Source organism: Telopea speciosissima, chromosome 1 (assembly GCF_018873765.1).
Source record: "Telopea speciosissima isolate NSW1024214 ecotype Mountain lineage chromosome 1, Tspe_v1, whole genome shotgun sequence".
Classification (NCBI taxonomy): Eukaryota; Viridiplantae; Streptophyta; class Magnoliopsida; order Proteales; family Proteaceae; genus Telopea; species Telopea speciosissima.
The window spans coordinates 52,309,751-52,325,519 of record NC_057916.1 but is presented as its reverse complement, the minus strand read 5'-3'; the positions used below and the strand labels follow the sequence as shown (position 1 = coordinate 52,325,519).

The 15,769-nt window shown below is 39.2% G+C and overlaps 1 protein-coding gene across 1 annotated transcript; it reads right to left on the bottom strand.

The window, feature by feature from the left end:
- Positions 1-4,915: 4,915 nt before the first annotated feature.
- On the bottom strand, positions 4,916-5,914 carry LOC122648028 (cyanidin 3-O-galactoside 2''-O-xylosyltransferase FGGT1-like). The gene has a single exon (XM_043841306.1). The coding sequence runs from the start codon at positions 5,836-5,838 to the stop codon at positions 4,924-4,926; it is 915 nt and encodes a 304-aa protein (XP_043697241.1). The 5' UTR covers positions 5,839-5,914; the 3' UTR covers positions 4,916-4,923.
- Between the last annotated feature and the right edge of the window lie 9,855 nt (positions 5,915-15,769).

The window sequence follows — 15,769 nt, the reverse complement described above, 5'->3', positions numbered from 1 at the left end:
GACTTTAAATGCTTTGTAGAGAGAAAGTTCGTGAGTCATAGATTTCAACAGAGCTCATTACTACAAATAGCATCATTGCTGATCCACTAATTGAACGCTTGACTCCTAAATTTTTCTAGGAACATGTTACTAATATGGGATTAGTTAGATTCTTTGTTGCATTTTTTTAGTAAGAGTTTTCTTGTTTATGTAATTAATTGTAACTGACCTTCTGAATCATGTTCTGTTTTATTTCTGAGAATATTTATGCATCATCTTTTTATGGCCATTTATTTACTCTCTACTGAGTCTATGTGGTGTATTTACATCCTTTAGTAATTGAAGTCTTTTAAAAATATACACGGTTTTCACTAGGAGAGCCTCATTTGGTTCGAGGACTTGTGATAGTGATTTGGGACATTTTGAACAAGTCCATTGAAGCTTCCTTGGATGAAGCATTTGCGCTTGGGTAACGCTTATTTGGTGAGACCTTCAGTACCAGTCTCATAGGGCTTATTTTATTTTGAAGCTTGGACCAATTTGAAAATTGGCATATTGATCACTATTTCATGTAATTTTCATTCCACACTTTCATATCATGCAATCCAAGCCGATGAGATTTTGCTTAAGGTGTATACTCCATTCAATACTTTTGTTTGTGGCCACATTTAGTATGTCTAATCTGGAGAGTTGCTTTAAGAAAATGTTTCAAATCTAAAACTTGTGACATAGTTAGGTCCACAATGGCCATTGAATATTTAGAGAATAGTTCTAATTGACTACAAGTCAAATTCAATTAGCCATATACATCTCGCATATTAACATTTTTTCCTGTATTATTCAACCGCTCATGTATTAACATGCATTCTCTCATGCAGTCCTAGATTTTGAAAGCTTCCTTTGCCTCTAGGTTAGTTTCATTTGATTCACTTGAACGCGGAGGACAAGGGACATTGGGGTCTATGTGTTCATAAAATTTAGGCATCATCTAGATTGCCACATGGCAGAACCACAATTAGTTAAAATGGAAATAGAAAAAAATTTATTCGATGCGATATGTTTAAAAAGGTGCAAAATGTGAAAACGGTACTATACACACATAAATTGTGGACCAACTCATGTCTTATTAATAAAATAATAATATTTGAAGTGTGGATTATAAGCTTTATAATATATATTTTTTTAAAATATTATTTTTTTTACCAAAAAATGGCAAACACGTTTAAAACGCTATATATATATATATATATATATGTCCTAGTAAACGTGCACGTGTGGCCATATGTTACGGTAATAGAAAAACAAACAAGGGTAGATCATAGAGAGAATGAGAGATTTTGAGAGAAAAGGAACCTGAGGGAGAGTCAGAGAGAGAATGGCGATCAGGAGAGGGGGGAGAGTTAAGGCTGCTATTGGTAACGTTTCTATTATAGGAACGTTGTACTTTGGCAGAACTAGCTTTTTCCCTTTTTAATAAAATTGTGTTATTTGGATCAAGATTAGTATTTGGTAAACTTGTTCTAGAATTGTTTTGAGAATATAAAAAGAATAGCAAGGGCATTTGGTAAAACCTGTTCTGGAACAATTTCTCAACATTGTTGCCAATATTTACAGAAATATAATTATCATCATAATTAACCCAAATAATTTTGTAAATGTCATCACCATCCAAGTCACCATAACTAAAAATTACAAAAAATGCCATTAAAATTCCCTTTCCTAAAATAATTATGAAAATGTCAATACATCTACACAATTTGGAAAAAATATAAGCATTTGTACTAAATTACTATTAAAACTATTACACAGTCCAAGTGGCAAGTTCTAAACTTTAATTAGTAACAAGAAAATAGAGTGAGAAGCTTCAGGAGGTGGTATTAATTATGACTTAGGGAGAGTGTTTAAAAAATATTTAGTGGTTTCAACTGAAGAACTTTTATGTTTGAAGAAATGTATATGAATCCAAAGTCAAAACAGATTATTGAACAAAATAGAGCTGAATTTAGAATTGTCTTGTAACAAAAAGGGTCTTAGTGGATTCGAACCACTATCCCCTTGGAACATGCTTGAGACATACTATTGTTCCACGTGCTCTACCAATTAGAGATAAAGACCCATCAAATAGAGTTTAGAATTTACAAGTAACCATGAGATGTTGCCACAAACCTTGCTTCAAAGAGAATACCCATTGAGTTTTCTAAATTTCAGTTAAGATTCAAATTTCAAAGCAATGTAAGCCAAAAAAAATAAAAGAATGGCAATATCCATAGCATGCACTCACTTGTCCTTAGTTTATGATATCTAGAACCCTAATCCGCTTGTATTTTATTCTAAAATTATATTTTCAAATGGCTAGTTTCAGCAACATACGAGTTCGGCTCCTCTGCAAGTACCAACAGGTGAACGTACAAGTGAGAGCCAATCACATTTTAATGTTGTTTTCATAAAAACCCGTCCTCCCCTTGTAAATGGCAAAAATAGGACAGGTGGTTGGCTCTCACATGTACGTTCACCTATTGGTACGTGCAAATGATCCATTCTCGCAACATACAACCTCTCAGGCCAATTGAACTGGGCAACAATCATAAAATCTCTCTATTCCAAATCTTTTTTTATAGAAATGAACAGATGGAGTCTCTCCAATCATATAGAATAGAAATGAACTAAACAACAATACTCATGAAATCTCAAACTGATATTGGTTTCCTACTCAAACTCTCTTATCACTTAGCTAAATAGATCAGAGGTATAGATCATTAGTCACGGGTAAACTTGTTGAAAATTTGAGCAATTAATATAGGATAAAGGGGGTCATCATCACGATGGATAGAGCACACATGAATTCCCAAAGATAGATGGCCAAGTAAGGCCTTCCTTTCTGCAGAAATATAAAACAATGTTAAAGTAATTTATCGACTGGAGGAATTCAAACATCAAGAATGAATGGAGATTTAATTATGCCAGGATAAAGGGATGATTTGTTGCAATTATTTTATAGGTTAATTATTATAGTGCAAAAACTAACATCTCCACCATCTGTCGTAAGCAATAACTAATTATGTTTGGCAGCACATTTTCCTAAAAACAAATCAGTTGTCAAACCAAAAAAACTTATCCAAGTATTACTGAAAGGCAAGATTCCCTAGAACATATCCCTAGAATATTGCCATATGAATATGTTTGCTGCACAAACAGATGAAGAAAAAGCTCCCAATTCAACTCTAGATCTAAATCAAAAAAATTGCAACCTAATCCTGTTACTCAAATCAGTCTATTGACAATATATTCAAAAGTAAATCGACTACTCCACAAGAGCAAGGTCCAAAAAGCTAGAGAGAGAGAGAGAGAGAGAGAGAGAGAGAGGGGAATCAATGCTCTTTGAATACCATGGGTTTCAATTAAAGCAAAATTTTGGAATGGAGATCATTAGAAGAACAATGCTTCTCAAGATGTAGAAATTCAGTTATAGAACCACATAGACGAAATGATGTATAGCAACATATCCAAAACTATTGGAAGCTGCCATCAATAGTACGTGGTGGGGTGTTTAATATCAAAGCAAATAAATATTTTCGGTACCATAATTAAGAGAAATCTGGGCAAGAGCTGGGCAAGGGGGAGAAAGTGCAGAGGTAGATTGGATTGATGCATGGGAGATATGATGGGTATGGTGGCATCAAGAGCTGGACAAGGGGGAGAAAGTACAGAGGGCAATATAGGCAAGGTTTGAGACAGAGGTATGATCTTTACAAGTATTATTTGGTATAATTTAGAAGGAAATGACATTACTGTAATTAATATCAAATTTAAAAAAAAAAAACAAATTTTACCAAACGCCATTTTTGTTCTATAATTGTTTCGAAACAGTTTTAGAATGGATTTGTCAAACGGTTACATATACAGAACATTGTTCCAAACCAAAAACAAAAAAGGACGTTTTGGATTTTAAAAAAATTGGGTGTTCTTTACGAAAAACACTCACTAATTTTTCTAGTGGAGATTTTTTATTTTTTAATTTTTTTTTATTGAAAGAAATATTGAGAAATTTTATTAAGATCAACATGAATTACACATGGATAAACTTAAACATAACTCCTAGATCCATGGATCGAAATTTGAAGACTGAAGATTTTTTCCGGTGGAGATTCACGGTTAAAGGAAACTTGACCCATCAATCAATTGGTCTCATAAGTGAGATTTTTATGATGGCTAGATATCTCTGTCGTTAGCACGTGGAACTGACACTGGTAGTTAGTCAACAGTCAGTCAACTTTTACCAAAAAACTGATAGTTGTAGTGAGTCAACAGTCAGTCAACTTTTACCAAAAAACTGATAGTGGTAGTTAGTCAACAGTCAGTCAACTTTTACCCAAAAAAAAAACTCTCCCCTCCTCCAACCTCACCTACCCCTATTGCCAGCGAATCCCTCTTGCCTGTCGCCATTCATTCATATTTTATTACGTGTAAGATAATCTAGAAATAAAATAACAAAAAGAAGAAAAATAATAGGAAGAGAAAGAGAGGAAAAGAGAGATAATAGAGGATGACAAGAGAGAGGGATAGGGGTTTTTGCTTTATAGACTAAGCAATGGCGTCTTGGCTTGGGTGAGAAAGCCTACCCCATCTCTTTAGAAATATTTTAGGAATTCAATCCACCCCTTGATTAATAAAAAAAGATAATATTTAAAGAGTATAATGTGGTTAAGGATAACCAATTACCTCGCACAACTCCCACATAAAATAACGAACTCCAAATCTAAATAACTCACTACTTAATAACCTACGTACACTTACACTTCCCACTTCTAATAACCGACTCCATCTGCTATAATATCACTACTTAATAAAATAACCTCATAACTCCTACAACTTCTCATGATACACACTCATCAGCCACGTTCATAGATCTGATGTCGTTGCACGTAACAAATTTCTTGTTAAGCATTATGTAGTAGTGTAAGGGTGGCGGGGGTTTTTTGTTATATCAAACAGCTTCTGCACGAAACTGTCTAGATAGGAAGACTCGAGGGCTGGGCTTAACAACACGTCCTTCCACCTGGAGTGGTTGGCTCTCACTTCATTCCCAATCTTGCTGTTTACTTCCATCACGAGATTCACCGCCTTACACACGTCCTTCTTGGTGTACCATCCATCCTCTTCCCTTCTCTCCACCTCCACAGCCACCTTCAGATCTCTACTCAACAACTTCGCATTAAAAAACTGATCCGCTATTTGAGGTAACACCACCACTTGACAATCATTCATCAACGATTCCCAAGTAGAAGATCCCCCACAATGTGTTATAAAACACCCCACCGATGGGTGCCCTAATATAAACGTCTGCTGTACCCAACCCCCATGAACCACTCCTCTTCCTTCCAACCTTTCTTTGAACCCTTCAGGCAATGCTTCTTCCACCGTCTCACAACCAAACGGAGGTTTCAGTGCAGCTAAGAAAGGAAGCCCAGTGGAGTCTAGACCCAGCACCAGCTCTTGTAACTCCTCCTTCTTGAGAACCCACTCGCTCCCAAGTGCGCAATATACCACAGATCCCTTCTCGAACCCTCCCAGCCATTTCTCCCACTTTTCTTCTACCTTGGAGGTGGGCGGGTCGGGCAACGATGGTCCGGCCAATAAGACCCGCTTCCCATGCTGGGTGTTCAAGTAGTCGCAGTAAGGACCCTCAACCTCGCTACAAGTCCTAAAAGAGATGGCATCACAATCCCTCATGGAGGCCATGAGGACGTCGTAGAATGTCATTTCATGGAGGTAGTCACGAGTCATGATTTCCATAATTGGGCGAGCCTCGTATGTGTGTAGTTGAAGAGATGAAGAAGGGAAGCCAGGCAAAAGACGCATCAGTTCGGTGTAGTGTTGACCTTTTCTTATATTACGTGCGGGGACCAAATGGTGAGCCACAGAAGAGGCCCCAACGATGCAGAGGGAAAAACAGAAGAAGAAAGACATTCAAGAGCCCTAATGTAGGGAGTGAAAAAGCATAGATCGCCAAATAGAAAGCTTCGCACTTGTAATGACCAGAGAAGGTAAGCTAAATGCCCAAAGAAAAAACCCTGAACCAGAGACCAGAGGAGATGAGCTTATAGTTAAAAGAAGCCCAAAAAACCGAGTAAGCAAGAAGACGACCTACCTAAGTGAGAGAGCCAGAGTGACACACTACCAATGCAAAAAGAGGCAATGGAAGAGGCGAGAAACTAAGGCACCGTTTGATAACCTTCCCAGAAACATGTTTCTCTGTTTTTCTTTTCTAAGAAATGGAAAAACACCCTAAATACCATTTGACAAATCCGTTTTGTTTCTAGTGTTTTTTGAAACAAAAATAGGAATTTATGTGTCCTAAAATATATTTGACGGAACAATTCCAACTTGTTTTTATGTTTCTTAGAACAAAGTTATAAAAACTGTGTCCGATAATTTCCAAGAAAGGGGTCCAAAGTTGAGAATCACACTTTACTCCCATCGTCCTCAAGAGCTTCATAAGAGAGCTAGCAAGTTCTCTCACCAATGCGTGTTCATTGTCTATGGTCGCTGCATGTTCCTCTTCCGAGATCGCTGCCTGTTCATCATCCGAGATCGCAACGTGTTCATCATCCAAGTACCCTCCCTCCCATATCACTTGCTCATTCCCTCTCTCTCTCTCTCTCTCTCTCTCTCTCTCTCTCTCTCTCTCTGAGCTGGTCTGATCTTCTTCAATGGAAGACCATAGAAGGTGCAACTAATTTGGGCAAAATTTCTAGGATTCAACAATGAGCAGAAGCTTGCGAGTTTTGTTGTCATTACTAGCTCAAAATCTGTATAAAAAAATCCATTTTCCCCTTCATTCTTCTCTCATTGTTGAACCCTAGATTTCACAAATCTCACAAATTTCATGTTATAATTTTATGAATTTTACGTTGAGTATTTGTGAGTTTGCTGATTGTCTTTGTTTAGTGTTTGAATTTGGGAATTGATTTTAGGGTTCCGCATGTGTGATTTTGTGAATTTTATGTTGAACAATTTTGTGATTCCGCGTGTTTAGTGCTGATTTTAGGGTTCTGAGTTTCTTGAAAAATTTTATTTGACTCTTGATTAAAGCCAGAGCTTAATGATTCTCTATGTTTAGTGTTTGAGCTTGCTGATTCTCTTTGTGTAGTTCTCTTTCTTGTCTTGTCTTTTTCTCTCTGTTCTTCCTTTGTTTTGTTCTAGTGGAGAACTATAAAGAACTTCCAATGGAGGTTTGATTTGATTTGATGCAATATACAATGTGGTTTCTTGTTCATGTATGTATTGCTTATGGACGGTCAAGTGGGGATTATAGATTCTTTCCCATCAGTACTTAACATTATCTCATAAGCTACATTGAATTTCCAAGCCACACTAGGGTCCCCTGTCTTTCAAGTCCTCTTTCTTTGTCTATGTAAGAGGTGACTTAGTAATGCTTGCAAGTGACATGATATGGTATATCCTGCACATCAGGATGGAAACACTGGAAACATCTTTGAGCCTTCTTTTGCTAGACACAATTTTCTTAATATTAAGTAAATTGCCCTAGTGCCTTTAGACTATATCTTGGATTATTGTTACTGTCATGAAGACTGGTAAGATAAAGAAAAAATAGAGGATGAGGGAGGAGAGAAGGGAAAGAGGTGGGAGGGAGAGAAGATATCCAATCAGTGGAGGATGTATGCTTTTGCCATCGAAACTAGTGTAACCCTGCATGTATATGTGTAGACACCTCATTTTGTTTTTTCCCCCGGAGGTTTCCCATAACGATGATGAGCATCCTTCAAGGCCTAGAGCTGGTGTATCTGTGGATGTAGCGTCAGTGTGCACTGCCCAATTCCATTTATCGATCGTCCATTCCCCTTACCAGAGCCCAAACCAGAGCCTCCAAGAACCCCTGGAAAGACTAGCCCTGACCCAAACCCCTTGGAACTAGCCTGGCCCAACCTAAGACCTGGCCCAAACAGTCTAAACCATGCCTGTCGACACTGGATAGATCGACACTCAAAGGCCCCGAGTTGACATTGAGCCTACCTTCCATCGATAATGAGCCGTCCTTGTTTATTGTCGGACAAAACATCTCTACTGCCTAACTTACTTCGATACTCAGACAATGACATTCGACATTCAAACACCAACCCTCGATGTCGAGTGTTGTTCATTGACAGCCACTTGATGTCGACCTCACTCCTCTTCGATGTCGACTGGGGCAATTTCAATGTCGAATCTTTACAAATCCAAAAAGCCCAAACTTGCCATGTTTAGCTCTGATCTCGATTCTTTTCGCGACCAAGCTTATTTTTGGCACCTTGGATCTCAATCTTGGCTCCCTTAGGCCCCAGGAAACATTCCCTAAGGTAATAAACCACTTGTCACTCATCCATTGGTCCTTACCTTGACTTTACACCCACCGTCGATGCAAGGACACCTTCTTTCGACAATCCGGGTCAACCCAGCCATCCCTACACGAATTTGGGAGTGCACACACCCCTCTACATCTATAAATACACCTCCTCTCACATTAAGGAGGGTTACATGTAAGGGTGTTAAGCTGTTTCATTTCGGTTAAACAGTTCGGTTTGGTTCGGTTCAAACCGTTTACTTAAACGGTCTCAATTGTGAAACTATAATTGAACCATTTATTAAACGATTTTGGTTTTAAAACGATTCGGTTCGGTTTGATAAAAGGTTTCTGTTTGATTTTGACACATTTTTGTACATTTAAGAGTGTTAATCGGTTCGTTTCAAACCGTTTAACTAAACACCCTCAATTTTGAAATAATAACCAAACCATTTATTAAAAGGTTTCATAGTTCGGATTGATTTCAATAAACGGTTTCGATTTGATTTTGACACCCTTAATTACATGAACTTGATGCAGTCCTTACATGAACTTCATATGAGCCTTTTTTGTACCCCAGCCCATAGACAGCTCTCCCCCACTCTCTTTCTTTGAGTCCTTAGCTTTGGCCCTCACTTGGCCTTAACCTATTGCCCCCCCTTTTTCCACCACTTGAACCCCACAATCCTCCACTAAAACTCCAATACCAAAGTCTAGAAACATCAAACCGCCAATTTCGGTGCTTGGCCAACGTAGTGTTCAAGTACAAGAGACAAGAGAAGTCTCCTACAACAATACTTGCTCAATGTACAAACTGTCGGAGTTACAAAAGGGAAACCTCCACACTTTTGTTTCGGTCTTCTTACTAGGTAGGAGATCCTCTCTCTTTATACTTTAACCAAGTTTTGTTGTTAATTGCTTAATCTTCGTATTGCATCTCCTAAAGGAGAGTGATCCCACTCTTTAGATGGTGATCACACCTCTTCTCTCTTCTCCTGTTTATGTTTATTTTCATTCTTTTTCGTATAACAAAGATTTTACATCTATGTATGCATCTTCACATGATCCTCATCCCTCGTAGTTTAAGACTCCTTCATGCATTTGTTCTTATTAATCTTTTCACATGCCATACATATGTACTTTCATGCTTTATTATTAATTTCCATCATTTTTCCATGCCTAGCTTAGAGACATTCATGTTTAGGTTATTTAGGTTTTAAGTCCTTTATTTTACATTCCCGTATATTGACCCTCACCTTGCAGCCGAACCTTCGGGTGTGTGTTTCTCTACCTCCCCTTGTATTTACTTTCTTACAATTTTTCTTGTTTTACATTCCTTCTCCAAAGCATGTTATGACCTTAACCAATTGTGCCTAGCAGTAGAGAGATCGGCAACCCGGGTGGACTGGGGTGCCTATACCTTCCTCGGACTGTAACTTGAGCCGTACCTAGACCAACGGACCATTTGTCTATAAAAGGGCGTAGCATGATAGTCATTACATGTACAATTTTTGGGTTCTAGACCCTCCTCTAGGTGGCGACTCCCTTACATTCATCTCTCTCTCTCTCTTCTCCCCAAAGAGGGATGAGGTGGAGGACAAGTGGCGATCCCCCGCCATGTCATTGTCCTCATAATATGGCTCTCTCTTCCCCTTCTTAAGTTCTTCAAAAAAGAATTGACTTTTTAAACAACTTTTAAGAATTTTATTGATACACATATATAATTGAACGATTCTTGTCAAGCTGGGTTTACTCATACAAAAGATTTATGTCCAATCTTTATGAATTATTGTATTGTAGGGACAGCTCAAGAAGTTGAGGCTCGAGGAATCACAAGAAGATTATCTATGGAGTGTCAAAACCTAGAAGTTTGGACTAACTTGCTGGAAATAGTTGTAGGAATAAGTCATGGGATCATCTTGGGTTCACAACTATTGGAAATCTCTGGGTCATCCTGTTACATCCGCACCTGAGATTCTAATGGTTTATCTCTAACCTCGTGACGTGTAGATGGTGCTGCCATGTATGCTGGTGAGTTGTTCTTGATGATGGTCAAACCGAGCTACAAAATCATTGACTTTGACATGGGTTTACCCGTTGAGGAGAGGTTTCTCAACCGGGAGTGGGGGAAATTTATCGATGGCAACTTCATCGACTATCCTCCCAGTACAAGTCCTAAGAGCGAAGAGTACCGGAAGGAACACCCCATGTCATGCCATATCGACACTTCGTCTCTCAATGAAGTTAACATCGTTGTGAGGAAACTCTTTGGGGTCACGGAGGACACACCATGACGGGTGAGGGGTAAGCTACTGACCCCATTTACTAATTGTTACTACCCTCTCGTAGTTCTGAAGGTCCGGGCCAGCCTATGGAGCTTTGACAGAATGGTCGAGATAAGGATGTAAGCCCACTTGTTCAATTCTGCCTCCAGGTGATCTGAAATTCCACTTTGAACCCAAAATTTTCTTGTTGTTGCGCTACTGGTCGATTGCCACTGGTTGATCCGGATCAACCAGTCCAATGAACCAGTGTTACTGTCTTGTGTAAATTTCTTTCCTGATGTGTGGGGCCCAGTGTCTCACACCATCAATCACCTCCCCGCATCCCAACTAACCCGTGGGAATATTGCCCCAGCAATATGACCATGTGGGGCCCACCTATAGGTTTAAGTGCTTAGGAATAGGCTATAGAATGTGTTTTTAGCCAAAATGACCTTAGCTAAATAGGCCTTAAGCCAGCCTCTATATAAACCCAACCCTATTTCCTGAACTTTTTCTTCAGCCAAAAGAAATCTTTGAGAGAGAGGAAGGAGAGAAAGAAGAGAAAGGAGGTAGGAAGAAGAAAAGAAGAAGAAGGGAAGGCTAGGAACCTTCTTAGCTTTGGAAGTCCTAAGGTAAAACCCTAACCCCACGATTTTTCCCTTCTAATGAACCCTTGTTGTTTCTGATTTGTATAATTTCAGAAGTTTAAACCATAAATTTACCAATCTCTAGGCCCCATGTTAAATTCTTCATGTGTATGAGCTTGGGAACCCAAGCCCATGAACATGCAGCCCAATATACTTGCTATTTGTATTTCTTTAAGTTTCAGAACATGAAACCTCTCTTTAAGTTCTGATTCTTGTCCTTTTGTAGTTCAGATTGTCAATCTCTTAAACCCCATGCTCAATTCTACTTGTATTTAAGCATAGGAACCCGAATCCATTAACATGCAAGCCAAACCCCCCTTTGATTGTTTCTTCTAAACCTTCAGAATCTGAATTTACTTTCAATCTCAGGTTTCAAGCATGATTTAGTTAATTAACATGCTATCCCTTGGTCTCTATGCATAAACCCCATGAATGGGACCCAAACCTCCATGCATGCAAGCCAACTCAAGACCCAAAAGCTTAATTTAGTACTGACATGACTTAGAAACATGGATCCCTTCATGCATGTTCAATCTTCTCATTCAACCTTGAAATCCACCTTAAATATAACATGCCTATGCATGCTGATCATAAATCCCAGCTTTGAATTAGTAGAATCAAGCCAAATCCTCAGAAAACATCTATTTCTCGAGTTGTACTTGTACTAGTTGATTGCCACTGGTCCATTGGATGGACTAGTACCAATCGACCACTACCAGAAACCTTGTCCAAATGCAAGCTTGGTCAGCCCATGGCCTGTAAAACCTTGTGTTAGGCCTTTTATGTCGAAACCTATGCCAACCCAGCCCTATGCCTACTGTTTAGAGTCCGTCTGACTCCCGGAATGGTGATTGGCCAACCAAGCCTAGTTGGGGACAATACCCTGACCCAAACCCTATTGGAACCACTTATATAACACCCTAGGGGCACTCTTGATGTGAAACCATGACCCCTTTTCTCAATTTTGTTGTTGCAGCCCTACTGGTCCAATGGATGGACCAATACCAATCGACCACTACTGCTGTCTTTCAAGTTTTGAGTCTGGCCTTGGTTTAAAACTTAAACCAAGGGTACCCCTAGACTCCATAGCCATTTACATATCTCTTAATGTTTGCTTTTGATTTAATTAACCCAAGGCTATAACAACTTGTCTGCCGATGCGTATCGGAGTGCTTTTGAGGACCGACAGTCCTTCGAGCAAATAGATCTTAGCCAAGGTGAGTGGGTTTGGGTGATTGTTTGGGTTTGACTATATCTATGCATATCCATTATTATATTGAATTGCATTCAAGCATGTTGCATACTTGCATTATATTCTTGATTGAAAGATTATATGATTTTGGTTGTGAATTGTATTTCATTACTTATGCCGAGTTACGGTGCCGGGAGTGCTGGTACCAGAACCCCACGGAATAAATTGCTATTGCTTATGATATTGGCCTGTATGTGTTGTGTCGTGCTGGTACCCGGGTGCTAGATGGTATGGGACGTTGATGCACCCGAAATACCTCTCGAGACGATAGGATTTTGCATGTAGTATAACTATGGTTAGGTTTTATTTTCCCTATGCTACGACCATTACCAACAGGAGTTTAGGTGTTGGGTGATCAAGGCTCCTTTTTGCCTGTGGGGGAGAGAGGCCAAGTCAGGGATGACCATTGATCATCGGGGTCTGCCTCTGGGTGATTTTGGTGGCTTCGACCTATGCGGGTCCCTGGTAACAATTAAGGTTTCACTGTGTTGATAACATAAGTGACCCATGGTGATTCCCGAGTTGTTATAGTAGTATATGCCATTGACTTAGTTTGTGTGTTAGGTGGAAAACCTACTAATATTTACATGTATCATGGACTATATGTGAACTGTGTGTTTGTGCATTCCCCATCCCCTTACTAGCTCAGTGGAGCTAATCCCCTTTGTGCACACTCTTTTAGACTTTGATGCAGATGGTGAAGGTTACGTTGCTGGTCTCGAGATCCAGACTTCAAGCTATGATGATATTGGTACTGTAGAGCCAGAAGCAGTGACTGAGGATCATGGTGATGGTTTCTCCTGCAATGATTGTGCCTACGGGCCACACTGATATTTGGGACTAGATCCCTTTTTGATCATTTTGGGCCTCGTGCCAACTATGTTATACTCCTTTTTGCCCTTGGGGGAGAGAGGCCAAGTCAGGGATGACCACTGATCTTCGGGGTCTGCTTCTGGGTGGTTTTTGTGGTTTTGACCTGCGCAGGTCCCTGGTAACAATTAAGGTTTTACTGTGGTGATAACATAAGTGACTCATGGGATTCCTGAGTTGTTATAGTAGCATATACCATTGACTTAGTTTGTGTGTTAGGTGGAAAATTTACTAACATTTACATGCATCATGGACTATGTGTGAACTATGTGTTTGTGCATTCCCCATCCCCTCACTAACTCAGTGGAGCTAACCCCCTTTGTGCACACTCTTTTAGACTTTAATGTGGATGGTGAAGGTTACATTGCTGGTCTCGAGGTCCAGACTTCGAGCTATGATGATATTGGTACTGTGGAGCCAGAGGCCGTGACTGAGGATCATGGTGTTGGTTGCCCCTGCGATGATTGTGCCTACAGGCTGCACTGATATTTGAACTAGATCCTTTTTTGATTATTTTGGGTCTCGTGCCTTGCATAAACAATTATGTTATACTCCTTTTGGTAGTTACTTGATGGTCATAGAAAGTTTTGTTAACTACAATACTTATTATCATTAGTCAACGAACATATTGTAACTATTTAATTATACGCTTTCGCAAATATTGATCTATTTTGGAATGTAATATTCCCTGTCTTCTGCACTCTGATATTAATGTGTATTAATGTTAGTTAATGACTGTGTATCGGGACATTGCATTTGTGATCCTAGCAGCTTATTGGGATGACAAGTGTCGTCCTAGTCACTCCTTTATTGTATTTTTTTCCCATTAGGAATAGGGGCATGACACATCCCATGGTCGCCAATGAGACCCTAGGGCAATCCCATGGTTGCCCATGGGAACCCTAAATAAAAAAGGGGTCTCCCATGGTTGCCCATGGGAATCCTAATGAATCCCAATTAGGGTTTGGTATAAAAATTTTACACTATACCCTCTCTTTTCTTGTCCCATTAAATTATGGGATCCACAAGAATTGAGTAGGTCATCTCATTTCCATCCCAGGGAAAGAGGGATCCACCCCATACCCGAATGCGCAACGAAAAATAGATCGAGTCGGGTTTCTTTTACATCCCATGATTATAAAATAATTAAAATACTTAATGCATAAATAAACCATTAAGATCTACTAACCTGTAGAGCCTCAAGTGTTGCTCCTCCTCTAGGTAATGGTTCTTCCTCAAATGAGCCATTCAATAAAGCCCCAACTTGAATCTCTTTGATTCAGTAGAAGATCCTCATGCCAAACCAAAATTTCTTCTCCAAATCTTGGATCCAATCCAAAAAAACCCAGGTTTCCAAAATCCTAACCTAATCTCACAATTCTAGAGAGCAAGAGAACAAAGGAGAAGAGAGAGAGGAGAGAGAGTGCCAGGGGTAAATTTTCCAGAGTAGGGGGGCAAAAAAATTCGTCCAAGGCTGGAATGCCTTCTGTGCCCCCTGGTGTGTTTATGAGCTTCCCCATTCCCAGTGGGAGTCTGACATTCTCTCTCCTATTTGACTTAAGAACCTGATGGGCTTCTAATTAATGAAGAAGCAGAATCTAAAAGGAAATAATTATCATTAATAAATTTAAACATTAATGGGTCTTTCATTAATTAGCATCAAACCCATACTAGTTTAAATAAATTAATTACTAATTAGCAAATCCCAAAAATATCCCTGCATACAAAATTATACGCTAACCCTCCATTAAACAACATCATCGTCATAGAATCTAGGGCATGTACACTTATACTGTCAAACCCCATTCCATGATACATGTTCGTATCAGAGCGTCTATGTACGTGATCGAAATCTGCAAAAAACGATTAAACAATCAAATACATAATTATAAATTATCATTTTATGTGAAAATATGTTTTGCAAAAACCATTTAACAAAACGGTACATGATCTTGATTCAAATCCGACCATCCATAGACTAACTCCCCTTGATGTTTCTCAATCGAGCAATGGAGACCATGTGAGTGACTCTTTCACTCACACAATATTTACGCATTCCTAGAACACTGGCTTTAGTTCTCTTGAACCGCAGTCATTGGTAAACCAAAGAATACGCTCATGTCATGCAGTGACAAGGCCCTCTCAGCTACTGGGTTCGGTGACACATGTCTATCCTAAACCTACATCTAGCAGTAATACATGAGAGAATCAATAAAATAAGATTCTTCACCAATACACACATCAACATGTGTGTACTCGCATTTGTACCCCAACATTAAACATGTCTAGGCATACCCAATGCGATGACCATATGATAAGGGCTGCTCAATCCAAACCCTCGTCGTGACTACCAATTTAAAGTAATTCATATGGACATACATTGCTCAAAAAATTTATATTGCATGTGATCATATTA

What these genes read in the sequence shown, in the direction of transcription:
- LOC122648028 (XM_043841306.1), bottom strand. Translation starts at nt 5,838, where the DNA reads ATGCGTCTTTTGCCTGGCTTCCCTTCTTCATCTCTTCAACTACACACA.